Source organism: Nuphar pumila, chromosome 10 (genome assembly GCF_984573655.1).
Source record: "Nuphar pumila chromosome 10, dmNupPumi1.hap1.1, whole genome shotgun sequence".
NCBI lineage: Eukaryota > Viridiplantae > Streptophyta > Magnoliopsida > Nymphaeales > Nymphaeaceae > Nuphar > Nuphar pumila.
This window is the reverse complement of record NC_143258.1, coordinates 83,488,610-83,508,066: the sequence shown is the minus strand read 5'-3', so window position 1 is coordinate 83,508,066 and position 19,457 is coordinate 83,488,610. Positions and strand designations below refer to the sequence as shown.

The following is a 19,457-nucleotide window of genomic DNA, read 5'->3' as shown; positions in this document are numbered from 1 at the left end:
CTAATAATGTTCGTGTGAAGGTGTTTAGAAAGGTTGTGTTATGTAGGTTCTTTACCACAAGGCTTAATTTATCATGGAGTTTGTGTGTAAAACTGAGAATTATTACATTGGCTGTTTTGGTGGTGTTCAATCAGGTGATCTAGATTTTGAGATCTATTATGGATTTGTGGTCGCTATGTTGCGAGAAATTGGAGTTGCAGTCTAGTATTGACTATGTCAGCTTTGGTTTTGTTGGCTACTATGGAAGTTTGTGAGACTCATTTTTGAGATACTAATCATTCTTCCAGTGACACAAAAGTTACTAATCATCCTCCCATGGAAGTTTTCATAAAAGTCAAGAGGATTGCATTGTAAGGGAATTCATTTGTCATGGCATATGCACAGTACGATATTGAAATTATCACCCAAGTATTGTATATTGCATGTTTATTATTTGAGTTTTGAAGATGATTATAGGGCAATGCCTATCACAATTGAAAATTTTATGACTTACTGTTCTTGGCTAGCTAGTGGTATGATCATAAATATTCATGAATAACTAGGGGTTGAGTTTTGAAGTGCCCATAGTTTGAGCTTGTTAAACTTTTTTTATTTAACTGTACTTATCCAATCCTATGTTTTGATCATTTACATGTTAATGCTTACTGAGATCCCCTCTCTCTCTCTCTCTCTCGCACACACACACACACACAGGTCAAGCATATATTGAGACTTTTGTGGGAGAATGAGCATCGCCTTTTTTCTCTTATTTGGGCAGTACATCCTCCAAAATTTTCTACACCTATGGAGAACAGGAGTTTCTCAATGTTTTTCTTGCAGGCTCTGCCTGTGTCGCCAAGCAGGTTCCGTCCCCCGAATGAAATAAATACGTCGGTAAGCTTCATATATTCAGTTATGCTGCTTTTTTTGGCATTTGATCTCTGTGGTAATTGAATGTGGGGTTGTTTTTTTGGTCTCACAATCAGAGCTAGCTTGCCTTTTCTGGATGTATGTATGTATATATATATATATATCTGATAAGCTGCTTTTGTGTATGATTTTTTATTTACTGATTGCATGTTTATTTATTTGTTTCATGTGAATGTTCTCAACCATCATCAGAAGTTACAGTTCTTCCTATGTTTGAAATTATTGCTTTCACGAGCTTGACAAATGTGTAATCTATTATCATTTCGATTGGCAGCTATTAAACTCAACCTGTGATGATCTCGTTGTGTGGTGTTCAAGCATGCCATATGCATCTTATTGTAAATGGTGTTAAGATGTCTGTATATATATATAATATATATATATATATATATATATATATATATATATATATATATATATATATATATATTCATATTTATTTATTTACCATTGTAATAGCTAAATACCCATTAGGGGTATTTTCGTCATTTTACAGCATTGTAATAGATTGTGCCCATTAGGGGCACTTTAGTCTTTTTTATTTTTATTTTTTGTCCTTTTGGTTTGAGCTAAATGTTAATATATATATTCATATATATATATATTTTCGTATATATATAAATATATATATCTATATATATGTAAACCGAATTACCCATCAAGGGTATTTCAGTCTTTTCATCAAATGGGCGTCAGCCCATTAGGGGCTGAGCTGGTATATTTTAGTTTCTTTTTGCATGTACTTTTTAACTTTGGCCTTTTACTTTTTTTGAATCTGTGATTGGGACAGCTCCATATGGCTGTTGGAGCTGCCCCAACAGTCACATGGGGCTGCCCCCTTTGGCCTCTCCATGTATTATAAATAAGCCCATTTGGCCTTGTATTTCTTTAACTCCTTTTGATAGTATTTATGCAATAACATTTGTTAGACCCTTGTCTGGGTAGTTTCGGTGATTCAAAGTATTCTACTTGATTGATAGTGTGTTCTTGCATGTGTATCGGATTCAAAAGATCATGTTAATTTCAAGGGGAGGATTGTGGGCTGAGCGGATACAACAAATCAAGGATTGTTGCATCGAGAAGCGTGCCGTTTCTCAATCAAGTCTTGTATCTCTATTTTTCTTTTTTTTTCCCACTCTCTTTTTCTATTCTTTCTCTTCACATTGTAAAGAAATGGAGAACGAGAGAGAAGTTATAATCTCTATTCCCGTACGCCTAAATGATACAAACTATGTGACGTGGGCATCCATAGTAAAACACAAGATATGGGAAAATGAATTATGAGGCTTGGTCGATGGTACCGAAAAAGAGCCCAAGCTCATTCTTACGAAAATTGAAAATAAGGAGGCTCCTCTTCAAGGTGAATAAATGGGTAAAACCGTTTTCGATTATGAGAAAAAATGGAAGGAGTGGAGGATGGGTCATTTCGAAATAATTGGGTGGCTCATCAATAGTGTAGATATTCATAAATGCTCTAGCTTAGCAAAATTTGATTTTGCTAGCGATGCTTGAAAATATCTTAAGGACATGTATAGCCTTAGAGATATTGCCCACATATGCAATGTCCAAAATAAAGTAAGAACCATGACTCAAGGAGATGAATATTACAATGCTCTCTCTCCTATGGGATGAATTGACTCTTCTTGTGCCAAAATGACATTGCCCTCAAGATGTAGAACTTCGTGAAAATCAAATTAAAATGGAGCATTTTTACCAATTTGTGAATGGGCTTAGGCTCGAATTTGAGGGAACTAAATTGGCTCTCCTTCATAGAGGAGGTGTGCCATCCATAATCGAAACTCTTGAAGAATTGACTATGAAAGAGAATAGATTGAAGAAGCCATCCGCTTTAAAGGATGAAGAAACCGTACTTGCTATGTCCAAGCCCAGTAATCACACTAGGAGTTACAAGCCTCCTCACTTTGTGAAGAATGAGAATGGGAGAAATCCCAACAACTATGAAAGAAGTGATAAAAGAGAAGATCATGAGTACAAAAAAAGTGGCAAAATCATATGCTATCATTGCTATGAATCGGGACACATTAAGCCTTTTTGTCCCAAAAGAAAGAAATAAGATCACCGTGATGATAAGAGAGTTGCTTCGGTGAAAAAAAAATGATGTAGATGACTTCAAATGCATTGACTCACTGTTTTTAACTCAATTAATGGAGGCGCTACAACCTATGTTCAAAGGTTAAGCTTCTTCCTTCTCGGGGGCGGCCGTATCCACAAATGGTGACCCTGGTAAGACTTCTTGGATCTTAGATTCTGGTGCTTCGTTTCATATGACCCCAAATGAGTCAATATTGTCTGAATGTCAGTCTAACCCAAATAATTTTTATGTTTTAACCGCCGACGAAACATCTTTAAAAATCAAAAGTTTTGAAACTTTTCAAAAACAACCAAACTTTCATATATCAAGTATTAGAGTTGTGCCAAAACTAAATTTAAACCTATGTCACATGGGTGCGGGTGCGACACAATTTTAAAATTTTTGGACACTGGGGCTCGGCAAAAAAAAAAAATAAAAAAAAATATATATATATATATATATAATTTTATTTTATTTTTAAAATGCCACAGCTGACAGCATAGTCTGTGTGTCTGTGCACAGTCTGTGATTGTGCACACTGCACAGACTGTGCACAGTCTGTGACTGTGCACCGTCACAGTCACGCAGCACAGTCAGAGTCTGCACTGTGCCTTTTTTTTTATATATATTTTTAAATAAAAAATATAAAAAATTAGTTTTTTAAGGACATTTTTGGACTCGGTCAAAGTTGACCGAGTCCAAAATATGGACGGACTCGGCCTGGACTCGTTGACCGAGTCTGACTCGGCGTTGACCGTGTCCGGGCCGAGTCCGAAGCCGCACCCGAGTCCGCACCCGTGTCGGGGCGTGTCGACTCGGGTGCGGCACCTCCTTAGCCGAGTCCGTGTGACATAGATTTAAACCTATTATCGGTTTCACAAATTACGGATTATGGTTGCAAAGTTTATTTTCTACTAATGATTGTTTAATATAGGATCTCCAGTTCGGGAAGCCGATTGGGCAAGGCCATAGAAGAGGAGATCTATATGTAATGGACAGTCTTAAGTTATCAAAACAATCTTTTTGTAATTTTGTGAAAAAGAAAGATATAAAAAATTGGCACAAAAGACTAGCACATTTTAGTGTCACCAAATTACATTTTTTTCCATTTCTTACTAGTTATAAAGAAAACAATTTGGTTTGTGAAGATTACATTCTTTTGCAAAATGAAAGCTTTGCCCTTTAAACAAAGACAATTTATATCAAAAAATGCTTTTGATTTAGTACATTCGGATGTGTGGGGACCAACTCCTGTTATATCCAAAGGTGGGGTATCATACTATGTTGTGTTTGTAGATGACTATAGTAGACATTCTTGGATATTTTTTCTTAAGCAAAAATCAGAAGTATTTGAATGCTTTAATTTTTTTTCCACGTAAAGACTTAATTCAAAACCAATATTCAAATTTTTAGATATGATTCCTATGGGGAATTTGTATCAAAAGAATTAAAAAAATTTCTTACCTAAATGGGATTATTCATCAAAAATCTTTCCCATACACTAAAAAAATGGTCTAATTGAAAGAAATCATAGACATACTGTTGAAACCACTAGAACACTTTTTATATCAAGAAATGTTCCAAAAATGTTTTGGACCTAAGCCGCTCTTACGGCGGTTCATTTGATAAATAGAATGCCTTAAAAAACTATTGAAAATATATCCTCTATTGAAAAATTATTTAAAATCTCCCCCGATTATAAAAGGTTGAGAGTCTTTGGAGGTAAATGTTTTGTTCTTACTCATAGAAATGACAAACTTTTCCCAAAAGCAATCCCTTGTGTTTTTTTAGGCTATGCTGAAAATAAAAAAGGATATAAATGCTATGACATGGAAATGAACAAGTTATATGTTTTACGAAATGTTTCATTTCTGAAAAATGAAGATGGTTTTAACTAGGGGTGGCAAAATCTAACACGACCCGCCAACCCGACCTGCCAAACTGCTTCTTAGCCGGGTTCGGGTTTGGCTTAAACGGGTTCATGTCGTAAACGGGTCGACCCGCCTAACCCATTTATTAAACGGGTCGGGTTCGTGTTAGGGGTATGCCAACCCGGCTGACCCGTTTAATAAACGGGTTAGGCGGGCGGATCAACCCGTTTATCCGAACGTGACCCGCCAACTTATTTACCCGAACCCGACCTACCAACCCGCCCGCTAACCCACCAACCCGTTTACCCGACCCGACCCGACCCGACTCGTTTATTAAACGGGTTAACCGTGTCGTGTTGGGTTACCCGTTTAATAAATGGGTCGGGTTCGTGTTTGCCACAGCCGACCCGTTTAATAAACGGGTCGGGTTCATGTTGAGGTATGCTGACCCGCCAACCTGCCGACACGACCCCCCAACCCGACCCGATTGCCACCCCTAGTTTTAACAAAGAAAAAACCAAGAGAACTATGATTATTCGTTTCTTTTTTATCTTATCAATGAACATGATAGGTGTGAAAACATTTGTAATAAATATGAGAGTGAAAATAAAGACACTCATGTTGTAAGTGAAAATGTAAACAATGGTCTTGATAATATTGACCCTCTTCATACTACAATAGAAACATACACTCGGCGGGCCGATGATCACCCACCATGTGCCTTAGAAAGATACTCACAAAATCAAGACGTTGACTCTCCTAGTATTAGAAAACCAGTAAGAATTTTCAAGGCCCCTAATAGATTTGTATCATATAATTCCTTTGAACCAAGATACCGAGCATGTTTAATAGTTATACATTCATATACTGAACCATCATCTTATTATGAAGCCAAAAACCATCAAGAATGGATTAAAGCGATGAATGATGAATTAGAAGCTTTAGAAAAAACCAAAACTTGGAAAATTCAAACATTACCCAAAGGATGAAAAACTATTGGGTGTAGATGGGTTTACAAAGTTAAAACTGGATGAGATGAGACATTGAAAAAATATAAAGCTCGATTAGTAGCTAAGAGATATAGTCAAGAATATAAAATTGACTATGATGAGACCTTTGCTCCGGTTGCTCGAACGACGATTGTCAGAACCCAACGACGATTGTCAGAACCCTTATATCTATAGCATCAATTAAAAAATGACCTATCTTTCAAATGGATGTAGAAAATGCGTTTTTGAATGATAATTTAGATGAAGAGGTCTACATGGATCCTCCACCAGGTTTGAATTCAGGACATGAAAAAACTCTTAGGTTACGAAAAGCTTTGTATGGATGAAAACAAGCTCCCAAAGCTTGGTATGATAGATTTAGTAATCTAATGAATCGACTTCATTTTAAATCTTGTTTTACTGACACTGCATTGTTTGTTAAGTCTTCCACTGCAAGGATGATTATACTGTTACTCTACGTGGATGATATGATAATAACAGGAAGTGATAAGCAAAGAGTAAATCATATCAAAGATGTGCTTAAGGACAATTTTGATATGATAGATCTTGTTTTTTTAAGATATTTTCTTGGTATTGAAGTGACTTATTCACCTCGTGGTTATATTTTGTCATAGACTAAGTATGCCGTAAAGATTATTGAGAGATCAAGAATCTCAGATGAGAAACAGGTTGACACTCTAGAGGTCATATGTAAAACCCATAAAAAAAAATTAAATTTATTGGATCCGGGCCGGGTCGGGTCGGGTCCGGACCCGACCCAGACCCGCCATCGATAGGGTTTTAAAATAACCCGACTCGAGAAGGGGACTTTGAGAGAACTGTAAAATTGTCTACGAAGAGACAATGCACATACAAGCACACTTGAGACTCTCAAGCTTATTCTACAACAAGGGGGAACACCCCTATTTATACAAGAAAGGAGAGGTGCTAGGGGGCTCCCCAAAGGAGTCGTTTGTGACCGTTGGGGGCTCCCCAACGACTCTATTGGGGAGACCCCCAATGCACCTTTTTATAAATACAAAAAAGGAAAAAAAAATAAAAGAAATGTAAAAATAAAGGAAAAATTACAGCATATTCCAAATAGAATATGCGCAAAATGTAAAAGGACTAAAATACCCTTTTCGGGTAAAAAGAGAAAAATGTATAAATATATATACTTATATATAGAGATACGTATACATATGTTATATGTATACGTATCTCTATGTATATAAGTATATATATTTATACTTACAATAATGTTCTTGAGTATACATTTTAACACCCCCCTCAAACTTACGGTGTGATAACCGCAAGTTTGTCAAGAAGGAAATGAAATCTAGGCGAACAAAGAGCTTTTGTGAAGAAGTCCGCAAGTTGATACTCAGACGTCACATATGGTAGATCAATGACCTTCTTCAAGTATTCTTCCCTGACATAATGGCAGTTCATCTCTATATGCTTTGTTCGCTCGTGAAATGTGTGGTTCTTGGCAATGTAGATTGCATTTTTTTTGTCACAGCAAAGCTTTGTTGGTTCTTTGACAACTACTCCCATATCTTCCAAAAGACGTCGAATCCATACTATTTCCATGGTGGTAGATGCCATGGCTCTGTATTCGGCTTCAGTGGATGATAAGGAGACTTTTTGTTGCTTTTTACATCGCCATGAGATCAAAGATTTTCCTAACAAAATACAAAAACCAGTGGTGGAGTGACGGTTACTAGGGTCACCTCCCCAATCTGAGTCAGTATAAGCAAGCAATTTTAATTCAGAAGAAGAGGATAGGAATACTCCCTTATTCACCGTTCCCTTCAGATATCTGATGATGCGAAGCACAGCACTCATATGAACGGTTGTAGGAGCATGCTGAAACTGGCTGACGATGTGTATAGCATGTGACAAATCTGGTCGAGTAATGCTGAGATACATTAAAGAACCTACCAAGTGTCTGTAAGGAGTAGGATCGATTAGAGGAACTTCAGGGGTTTCGCATACTTTGTCATCACAAATTCCTGATCTGTCAATAATCTCACAAGCAAGCTTAGACTGAGATAAAAAATAACCACGTTGCGAATAGGCAACCTCAATTCCAAGAACATATGTCAGAAAACCCAAGTCTGACATCTCAAATTTTGAAGTCAAGACGGACTTAATACCCTTGACTCCTTGAACATCATCACCTGTAATTAACATGTCATCAACATATAGTAATAATATTACAATCCCTGCCTTAGATTTTCTAGTAAATAGAGCAGTGTCAGTATAACAGGAGGAGAAACCATTTTCCAGCATTACATTGGTAAATCTATCATACCAGGCTTTGGGGGCCTGCTTCAAACCATAAAGGGCCTTTCGAAGACGAAGGACTTTGTCTCTAGGGATCTCCATGCCTGGTGGAACATCCATATACACTTCTTCATTAAGATCACCATTTAAAAAGGCATTTTTTACATCCATTTGAAACATATTCCAATTTTTAATAGATGCAATAGTTATAAGACATCTAACTGTAACCATTCGGGCTACAGGAGCAAAAGTTTCTTCATAATCAATTTCATACTCTTGCCCATACCCTTTTGCAACTAAGCGAGCCTTATACCTTTCAAGGGATCCGTCGCTCTTAGTTTTAACCTTAAAAACCCATCGACAACCTATAGTTTTCTTTCCTATGGGTAGAGTTTGGAAATCCCAAGTTTCAGCCCTTTTAAGAGCATTAAGTTCATTTTGCATAGCTTCTTGCCATTCTATACATGTTTTTGCTTCTTCAAAATTTCTTGGTTCAAAATAAGAATGAATGGCACTAAGACAAGCCCTATATCGGGGGGAAAAAGAATCAAAGGAGACAAAACGAGTGGGAGGTCTCCTATTCCTCTCCGATCTTCGGTGATCGAGAACAGGAACAAGTTCACTATATTGATCAATAGCACTTCTAAAGGTGTCTTGGTTTCTACGAGAGTATGTTATAGGATCACTTGAAATCCTGCCTTCTTGTTGGTTATGCTCTTCGACATTACTCTCAATGTTCTCATCATGGTTTGATGATACATCATCATCACTAGATGTATCATCATTACTAGACAATAAGTCAAAGAGGAAGGAATAATCAAAATTTTCTTGTTGAGAAACATTTTTTTCAAATCCACTTTCATTTTCCAAAAAAGTTACATTTCTAGAGACATATAGCTTATCTTCTCGAAGATCATAGCATCGAAATCCCTTTTGAGTTTCAGAATATCCAAGAAAAGCGCAGGGAATAGCCTTGGGAGAGAGTTTGTCATTCTTATCTGTAAGTATAAAACACTTACACCCGAAGACTCGTAACCTATTATAATCCGGTTCGAGTTTATATAAAATCTCAAAAGGGGATATTTTCCCTAATATTCTAGAAGGCAAGCGATTTATCAGATAAACAGAAGCAAGAGCTGCTTCAGCCAAAAATTTTTTAGTTATGTTTTGGGAAATAAGAAGGGTTCTAGTGGTCTCGATGATATGCCTATGTTTTCTTTCGGCCAACCCATTCTGTTGAGGGGTTTTAGGACAAGATCTTTGGTGAATGATTCCTTGATCTTCAAGATATATTTTAAATTGGTTGGAGAGATATTCTCCTCCAGAATCACTTCTAAAAATCTTTATGTTACTATTAAATTGATTCTTGATCATTGAATGGAAGGTTCTAAAGCACGAGAAAACTTCATGTTTGAATTTAAGAAAAAAGATCCATGAATATCTAGAGAAATCATCCACAAAAATAACATAGTAAGAAAAGCCTGCTTTTGAGACTACAGGTGCGGGTCCCCAAACATCGGAATGAACAATTTCAAAGGGTTTAGATGAGAACATAGTTCTTTGCTCAAAAGGTAAACTTTGCATTTTTCCGAGAATACAGTCATTACAAGAAAAAAAACTTTTACATAGGTCCTTTGCAAAATGTAAATAAGATAACTTGGTGATATTAGGATGACCAAGTCTTTTGTGCCACACATTTATATCTTTGTTTCGGACAACATTACAAAAGGATTTTGGAACTTGAAGAGATTCCATATAGTATAAATCGCCTTTTCTAAAGCCTAATTAATTTCCCGGACAGGCGATCCTGTATTAAACATTTATCACATGAAAATTTAATATCACAACCATGGTCCGAGAGTTGAGAAACAGAGAGAAGATTTAAGTTAAGTTTAGGTATAAATCTAATTTTAGGAATAAAAAAATCTTGAGTTTCAAAATTACCTATTCCTTTAATTTCAAGAGAGGTTCCATCCGCAGTGGAAACAAAGGATGGAGAAATATTTTTTGAATAATCAGAAAGTGAGAGCATGTTTGGGGACATATGAAAAGATGCACCTGAGTCCAAAAGCCAAGAGACTTTACCTGGAATGGAAGAAGTAGACACGGCGGCACCGGATGTAGCTCCCTTGAGAAGAGGTTGAAGGGCTTCCATTATTTGGTTCAACGAGAGTGACCCACTTGATGATGCCTCTTCCTTTTGTGGTGCACCGGTGGTGGCCATAGCGAGAAGCTTCTTCCATTTGGGACATATGGGCTTGATATGCCCCGGTTCTTTACAAAAATGACATATAGTCTTGCTATAGTCCCTCTTTCCTCTTTGTCCACCATCTCCTCCTTCATTTTGGAATTTAAAATGAGGAGGACGATAGGTCTTTACATTATTTCCGGGTCTTGATACGGCATTAACCTCATTGTTTTCTTCATGATTACAAGGAACCATAAGAACACTTGATCCTTGTTTACATAAACTCATACGAGTCTTCTCACCACTTAATTTGGTGAGAACATCTTCAAGAGAGGGAGGAGTAAATGAGGATAGAAGTGATGACCTTATTTGCTCAAATTCCGGTCTCAACCCATTCAAAAAATTGAAGAAACAATCTTCTTCAAGTTGCTTGTGGCGGAGTTCAATTGCCTCTCCACTCCATTTTGGTTCAAGCATAAAGAGCTCATCCCAAATAGAGGAAAGATCAGCAAAATATTCCCTAATAGACATTCTTGAGTAAGGGAGAGGGCCTTCTTTTGAAGGTAATACTTATGGGATAGATCTCTTGATGTATACATTTTCTCGAGATAATGCCAAGCTTCCGATGCTCTTTTGAATTTGATAATGTTGGCATTAATCTTTGTTTCGACGTATGCGAAGAACCAAGAAAGAATCTTGAAGTTCTTCATTTCCCATTCGTCGTGTTTCTTGGAGTATTCCTCAAGAGCTTTGATCCTTTCCTCTCCCTCAAGAATCTTGATTTCACTTCCGTCCATTACGGTTATCTTGGGTTCCGGTTCCGGAATTGTTCCTTGCACATAACCCCACAATCCTTTTCCTTTTATGTGGGTCTCCATATTCCCGGCCCAAATATGATAGTTGGACCTATTCAACTTGAAGCCAAGGGCAAAGTGAGACTCTTTCTCACCCATTAAGGCGTAAAGAGAAGGAGAAAAAAAGACGTACCAATTCAATGTTTCAACTTCTACTTTGCACAAGATCCTTCTAAAATATATGAGAAGCAAGATCCATCACTTCAATCTCTAAAGATCCGAAGGCACGGTTTTCGAGGCACTCGAATGAAAGAGGATCCCACGATCTTCAATCACCAACCGAGCTCTGATACCATGTAAAATTGTCTACGAAGAGACAATACACATACAAGCACAAATACTTTATAAAAGAAGTGCACGAAAGCACTCTCACAACACTTGAACAAAATACGCAAAAAGCGTATAAATAATAAACATGCAATAATGCATGTATTTCATAAATAAAAGCAAATGCTTGAGACTCTCAAGCTTATTCTACAACAAGGGGGAACACCCCTATTTATACAAGAAAGGAGAGGTGCAAGGGGGCTCCCCAAAGGAGTCGTTGGGGAGCTCCCAACGGTCACAATTGTGCCCGTTGGGGGCTCCCCAAAGACTCTATTGGGGAGACCCCCAATGCACCTTTTTGTAAATACAAAAAGGAAAAATAAAAAATAAAAGAAATGTAAAAATAAAGGAAAAATTACAACATATTCCAAATAGAATATGCGCAAAATGTAAAAGGACTAAAATACCCTTTTCGGGTAAAAAGAGAAAAATATATAAATATATATACTTATATATAGAGATACGTATACATATAACATATGTATACGTATCTCTATGTATATAAGTATATATATTTATACTTACAATAATGTTCTTGAGTATACATTTTAACAAGAACCCCCTTCCCGAGCGCCGTTCCCCGCCTACGAAATCAGGCGGATTAGGGAAACCCACCAAGGGTTTCCCCATTCATCGCCCCCCCCCCCCTGAAGCTTTTAAAAGCACTGCAGGAGGGCAAAGGGAGGCACAACCCTTCGCCCCCCCTCGTGCCGACCTCCTCCTTCTCTGCGCACGCCTCCAGCGCCACCAACGCCGGCCACCGCCTCCCAGGTACGCCGTTCTCCTCCCTTGTCTCTTCCTCACCCCCCCCCCTCTCTGTCACCTCGCCGGGAGGCCGACAAGCGGCTCGCAACCCCTGTCGCGGCCTCCCACCTCCCCTGTGCCCATCGGGGGCTCGACAGGTGGCCAATGGGGCCCCTGTCGTTTCCTTTTCCCTCTGGGAATTCGCCGGAGTGCCGGCAGGGGACCGAGGCCCCTACGACACCCCCCCTCACCCCTGTGGGTGATAGGGAAACCGACGGGAGGTTTAAATCGGCTACCTTCGAAAAATCATTGAGTTTTATAGGTTTAATGATGACATTATCATTGTCATCCATTTTTACAAGGGCTAAGAGAAGATGACATAAAAAAAGATAAGGAGAGAAGAAAAAAGAGAGGAGGAAAAAGGAAAGGCAACATGAGTAACAAGATCACTCCACCAATGGTTCACACAATCACTCGAGCACTTGCATGATCGCCAAGACTTTGAAAAAGTCTTCAAATGAGCTTCAATACTTTCAAGCTCTAATACCATGTAAAGGTAGGTGAAACACTTTCAAACACGAACAAAGTGTCCACCAACAAGTGCAAAATGTACAATCAGAAATGCCACCAAGGGCACAATCACAAGTGCCACCTAGGGCATAGACAAAGGATAATAAATAATATTTTTTTGAAGAACAATATGCAAGAAGCATGGCATTACAAGGGGGATGGACCACTATTTATATACACAAGTGGGAGTGAAGAGAAATTTAAAAGATAGAGAGAAGACAAAAGGAAGAGAGGACAAACCCAATGGCTATATTTCTTTGGATTCAAGTCAACAAAGGTTGACTTGGTCCAACCTTATATAAATATATATTTGCAATATATATAATATATTTCTGTACATATATACATATATTTCTGTATATATACGTATACTATATTATACATATATACAGTTTTATGTATATATATATATATACTATTTATGTGTGCTCAATTTAACATATATGTACCTTTAGCTTGACTTTCAGCTGTTTAAATCTGTGTACTTGATAAATTTTAGTGTATTATTTTGTAGATTGTTTGGTCATAATCTACAAATTTTAGTGTACATGTACCTTTACCAGATCCCTTGGTCCATTATCCAATACTTGTACCCTTAACAGGCTAAAAATGGCACAGTTCACACAGTTATTTGTATTTCTGCTCTACGAATTTGACTAAGTATTGGTGAATGCTATCCATAATGATACAATTATCAACGGTCATATGTGGAAGGAGAGTTGCACATCCTTCATCGCATCTGTTTCTTACACTAATAGGTCTCATTCAGTTAGTTTTCTGGCAAGTAATATTATCTTGGAGCCAGTTTAGTGGTGTATTTCTTCTTCAGTTCCCCTTTGGTAACTTTGGGACTTTTTCTCGAGATAGCCTTCATAGTAGTGTATATGTACCATTAGCTTGACTTTTTCAACTGTTTAAATCTGTGCACTTGATAAATTTTAGTGTATTATTTTCTAGATTGTTATTTTAAGTTTTTAACTTCTATATATTGATTGAGTGGGAGTTAATTGCTGCTTTGAGGTATGTTGCTAACATGTCATACTACTATTAAATAAGTAGATGCTCTTACTTTCTGCTTCCTTCTAGGGTGTGTTGTCTGGGCATTTTGTTCATTTTCTAGTTGAGAAGCATCTTTAATAGAGTTCTGCTTGCAATTAGTGGTGCATGATCATCTTCTTTTTCCCTTCCCCGATCATCCAATTCCACTTGTGATTATTGTTTGAAATTGGTTTATGCTGAAAAGTAGCCATGTTTATGTTGCTGTTATTTCTTCTTGTCGTGTAAGGTTACATTTTAATATCATCACATGTTGGAACAGCCTCAGAATATATTGCTAGGTAAGGTACTGCAATCCAATATGAATTTAGCAGATGCCTTAAAAGATATGGACCGTGGACCTTCAATCAGCCTTCAGAACTTGAATTGGTGGATCCAGCTTCAGGGAGCTGTTAGTGTGCTCTTCGACAGCAGTAAGGCAGCTAGTAAGTGCTTCATTTTTTTTCTGAAAATATATTCTCGATTCTGTATGGTATTCTCTTGCAACAACATGTTCAAATTGGGTTAGTTTTAACTAGTTAGTTTTATGTCATTCCCTTGTTATGTTGGCTAATATGGACTAAACTCTCTTGCACAAAGATTAATGTCAGGTTTCCCTTGTTTTGAGATTTGTTTGTTTTGTGCATTTACTTTAGAAAAAAATTTCCTTGTTTTGCATCTTTAATGTCTAAATGAATGGCTTGCTTCTTTTTATTGGTTGCATGGTTATATCGTCAAAGTTTTATGTACGTAACCATCACATGGGTGATGGTTGGTGAGATCTGTATGGAAATGAAAGTCTCGAAAGATGTTCACCAATCTTCAAAGTGGACACACAAAAGAACCGCTACAAAGTCGAAAAAATTCTTAAAAGAACGCACAAAGAACCTCAAATAGGTTCACTCACAAACACCCACTAAAGGGGCAAGTACAAGGGATAAAAATAATATTTTATTGATTTCAATACATGAAGCATACAATTGACGGGGGTTCCACCCCTATTTATATACAATAGAGTCTCCAAAAAGAGACATTGGGAGAGATCCCAACTACTACAATTAGAGCCGTTGGGTTCTCTCTGGCGTCTCTTGACTTTTAGTCAACTCTTGTTGATTTCTAACTAAAAAGAAAAAACATGTAAACTAAAACTAACCTAGTTACTATTTACATATATATATATGTATGTATGTATGTATGTATACAAATACGTATATGTATACATATGTATGTATATATACATTGTATATATATTTACATTTTTAACACCTCCTCGAACTTATGGTTGAATAACCAAAAGTTTGTCTAAGAGAAAGTGAAATCTAGGAGCAACGAGAGGTTTTGTGAAGAAATCCACCAATCGATATTCTGAAGTAACATATGAAAGATAGTTAATGTCATGTAGATACTCCTCTCGTACATAGTGACAATCCATGTCTATATGCTTGGTACGCTGATGAAAAGTCCAGTTGCTGACAATGTAGATGGTATTTTTCTTGTCACAACACATCTATGATGCTCCGGTAATCTGGACTCCCATGTTAGCCAACAATCTTCTTAACCAGTGGACTCCAATGTCAGTCAACAATCTTCTTAACCAGACCACTTCCATAGTGGTTGTAGCCATGTCTCAATATTCTTCTTTAGTATAAGAGAGAGAGACTTTGTGCTGTTTCTTACACCTCCATGAGATCAACGAGTCACCTAAAAACACATAAAAACCAGTGGTTGAGTGTCGGTTATTGGGATCACGTCCCCAGTCAGCATCAACATAAGCAATTAAATCTAATGATGAAGAAGAAAACAAGAAAAATCCTCGAAAAATAAAAGTTTTAATATATGTAAAATTGCTCCCATATTAATAGAGGTGGGATCATGCTGAAACTGGCTTGCTATGCAGACAGCATAAACTATGTCAGGTCTCATAATTGAGAGATAAGATAGTGCCCCTGATAAGTTGTCGTTTCAGTGTTGGATTGTCAAGTGATTCTCTATCATCAAGCTTCATTTTGATATTTACAACTTCAGGAGTGTCAACCTTTTTATCATCTTAGATACATTACCTGACAACAATATCTTGATCAAATTTAAATTGAGTCAGCAAATAACCTTCAGAAGAATAATCAACTTCTATACCAAGAAAGTATTTAAAAAAACCCAAATCAGTTATTTCAAAATGTATTTTGAGAAGTTTCTTAATTTGTTCAACTCCATGTTTGTCACTTCTTTTGATGATCATGTAGTTCACGTAGAGATGAAAAATAATAATATATGCATAAAAAATCTTTACAAACAAAGCTGTGTCAGACAAGATTGAAATCCAACATGAAACATAACTTGACTAAACTTGTCATACCAAGCCTTTGGTGCTTGTTTAAGGCCATACAAGGCTTTATCTAAATGAAAAGCCTTTCCTTTAGAAACAATTATACAGTGCTTCCATATAGGACTTCTTCAACCAATTTGCCATTAAAAAATGCATTCTTAACATCCATTTTATATATAAGCCATCTCTTCACATAAGCAAGGGCTACTAAGGTCCTAACTGTGGTCATCCTAGCAACTGGTGCAAGGGTTTCCTCATAATCTATTCCATACTCTTGGGAATATCCCTTGGCAACTAATTTGGTTTTGTACTTTTCAAGAGTTTCATCACTCTTGTTTTTTACCTTATATACCCATCAACAACCTATATGTTTTTTTTCCGGGGGATATCTTGGACAATCCAAATTTTCACCTTTTCTGAGGCATCTAATGTGATGAGATATTGCGGAAATATAAAGAGTGCATACAAGCACTTACAACAATGAAAAAGAGACAATATCACAAGTCCACAAAGGGACAATACAAGCACAAGCCTTTAAGAAGACAACAATATAAAAAGCCTCTTATTGAGAAGAGAGAAAGCTCTCAAGAATGAAAAAATATACAAGGGGTTCGCCCCTATTTATACAAGAGGGAGAGGACAAAAGGGATGGCCAATAGGCCTCAAAAGGAGAGCCAAAAGGGGGCTCCCATAGAGCCGTTTGTTGTGACCGTTGGGGGCTCCAACGACTCTAAGGTTCGAGCCCCTTTTAGTCCTCAAAAGAAGGAAAAAAAGAATTAAAAAAATAAAAAATAAAAATACATTTTAGCTAAAAAACGAAAATAGTTGTTTCCTAAAACAACTAGGTGAAATTACAAAAATACCCCTATCGGGTATTGATGTAATATACAGAATATATATATATATATTAGATACATTTTAACACCCCCCCAAAAACTTTACGGGGAAATGACGGAAAGTTTGCCAAGAAGAAACATGAAGCGAGGAGCCGGAAGAGCTTTAGTGAAGAAGTCCGCCAACTGATATTCTGAAGTGACATATGGAAGAACAATGGTTCCTCGTAAGAATTCGTCACGAACATAGTGGCAATCCATTTCGATATGTTTTGTACGTTCATGAAAAGTATGATTGCTCGCAATATAGATGGCATTCTTGTTGTGGCAACATAGTTTTGAGGCTTCGGTAATATAAACTCCCATGTCTTTAAGCAGACTGCGAAGCCATACAAGTTCCATTGTCGTGGTTGCCATAGCCTGATACTCAGCTTCAGTGGATGATAGTGAAACTTTCTGCTGCTTCTTGCATCGCTAGACAATCAAAGAGTCCCCTAAAAAGACACAAAAACCAGTAGTTGAGACTCGATCATTGGGATTACCTCCCCAATCTGTATCAGTATAAGCAAGAAGATTTAAGGAAGAAGATGAGGATAAAAATAGCCCTTTATTGATGGTATTCCGAATGTAGCGGATGATTCGGAGAACAACACTCATATACACAGTTGTAGGAGCATGCTGAAATTGGCTAACTGAGTGGACCGCATGAGTGATATCTGGTCTGGTGATGGTTACATAGGTAAGAGACCCAATGAGTTATCTGTAAGGTGTGGGATCTTCCAGAAGAACCCCATCCTCCAACCGTAATTTGGCATTAATAACCTCGGGAGTCTCTACTTTCTTGTCATCAGAAATCCCAGACTTAGAACATATATCTGCAGCAAGCTTCATCTGTGACAAAATATATCCTCTAGGAGAATATGCAACTTCAATTCCAAGAAAATATCTGAGAAAACCTAAATCAAACATATCAAAATTATTTTTTAACATATTTTTAACATTAATAATACTATTTTGATCATTCCCAGTGATAATCATATCATCAACATAAAACAACAAAATTACGATACTAGAACCTGCATGTTTAACAAAAAGAGCAGTGTCAGTATAACAAGAGTGAAATCCTAACTTTATCATGATATCACTGAAACGATCATACCAAGCCTTAGGAGCTTGTTTAAGACCATACAATGCCTTCAAAAGCCGAAGTGTTTGACCTTGCTTAATATTAATTCCGGGTGGCGGATCCATGTAAACTTCTTCACTTAAACTTCCATTTAAAAAAACATTTTTTACGTCAAGTTGATAAATAGGCATTTTTTGGTTGATGCGACAGCTATTAAGGTCTTGACACTGGTCATTCGAGCTACGGGAGCGACTGTTTCTTCGTAATCAATGCCATATTCTTGGGAGTATCCCTTAGCAACTAATCTAGCTTTATATCGTTCTAAAGAGCCATCACTTTTAGTTTTAACTTTGAAGACCCAGCGACAACCAATAGGTTTTTTATGTGAGGGTAGATTAACTATTTCCCAAGTATTGGCCTTTTTTAAAGCATTAAGTTCCACTTGCATTGCTTCAACCCAATGAGGTATAGATTTAGCTTGATTATAGTGAGCCGGTTCAAAATAAGAATGTAGGGTTATTAAACATGCCCGATAGTTGAGAGTTAAGGAATCATAGGATACAAACCTATTTGGGGGTATTGATATTCTAGAAGAATGCCTAACTTGTGGTTCCTCAGTGGATTAAGAAATTTGAGAGTATTTTTCGAGGGCACTAATAGGATTTTCTTGATTTCTTCTTGAGTAAACATTTATATTGGTATCACTATCATGAACATTTATATTTGAATCACTATCATTTGAGGGTGTTATGTCAAGAGGGGATACCTCACTTGTATCGTCTATGTTTTCAAGAAACTCTTCTTGTATGTCATCAATAAGATCATATAAGAATATATAATCAATTTCATTTGTTTCTTCTATTTTATCAAAACCGTTCTCTTCTTCTAGAAATGTTACATCTTTTGAAATATATAGTTTATCATTCTTAAAATCATAACATCTATACCTTTTTTTATTTTCACCATATCCTAGAAAAACACATTCAATTGCCTTTGGAGATAACTTATCCCTTTTATGTAATAGGACAAAACATTTGCAACAAAAAATACGAAGACGATTGAAATCGGGTAAAAATTTAAAGAGTTTTTCATAGGGAGAAGCATTTTTTAACTTAGAAGAGGGCATTCTATTGATTTGATAGGTTGAGGTTAGAACGGCTTTGGCCCAAAACTTCTTTGAAATATTCCTAGAAACAAGTAATGTTCTTGCGGTTTCTATAATGTGCCTATGTTTCCTTTCCGCTAGGCCATTTTGTTGGGGAGTCCTAGGACATGACTTTTGATAGCAAATGCCATTTTGGGTTAAA

At 36.9% G+C, this 19,457-nt stretch overlaps 1 protein-coding gene across 1 annotated transcript in view; it reads left to right on the top strand.

The window, feature by feature from the left end:
- NRPA1 (nuclear RNA polymerase A1) overlaps positions 1–19,457 on the top strand; it is a 101,005-nt gene that overhangs the window by 35,046 nt on the left and 46,502 nt on the right. Inside the window, exons 6-7 of the mRNA XM_090019174.1 lie at positions 694–873; positions 14,152–14,314. Coding sequence (XP_089875300.1) covers positions 694–873; positions 14,152–14,314 — 343 coding nt within the window. The remainder of the gene's footprint in view (positions 1–693; positions 874–14,151; positions 14,315–19,457) is intronic.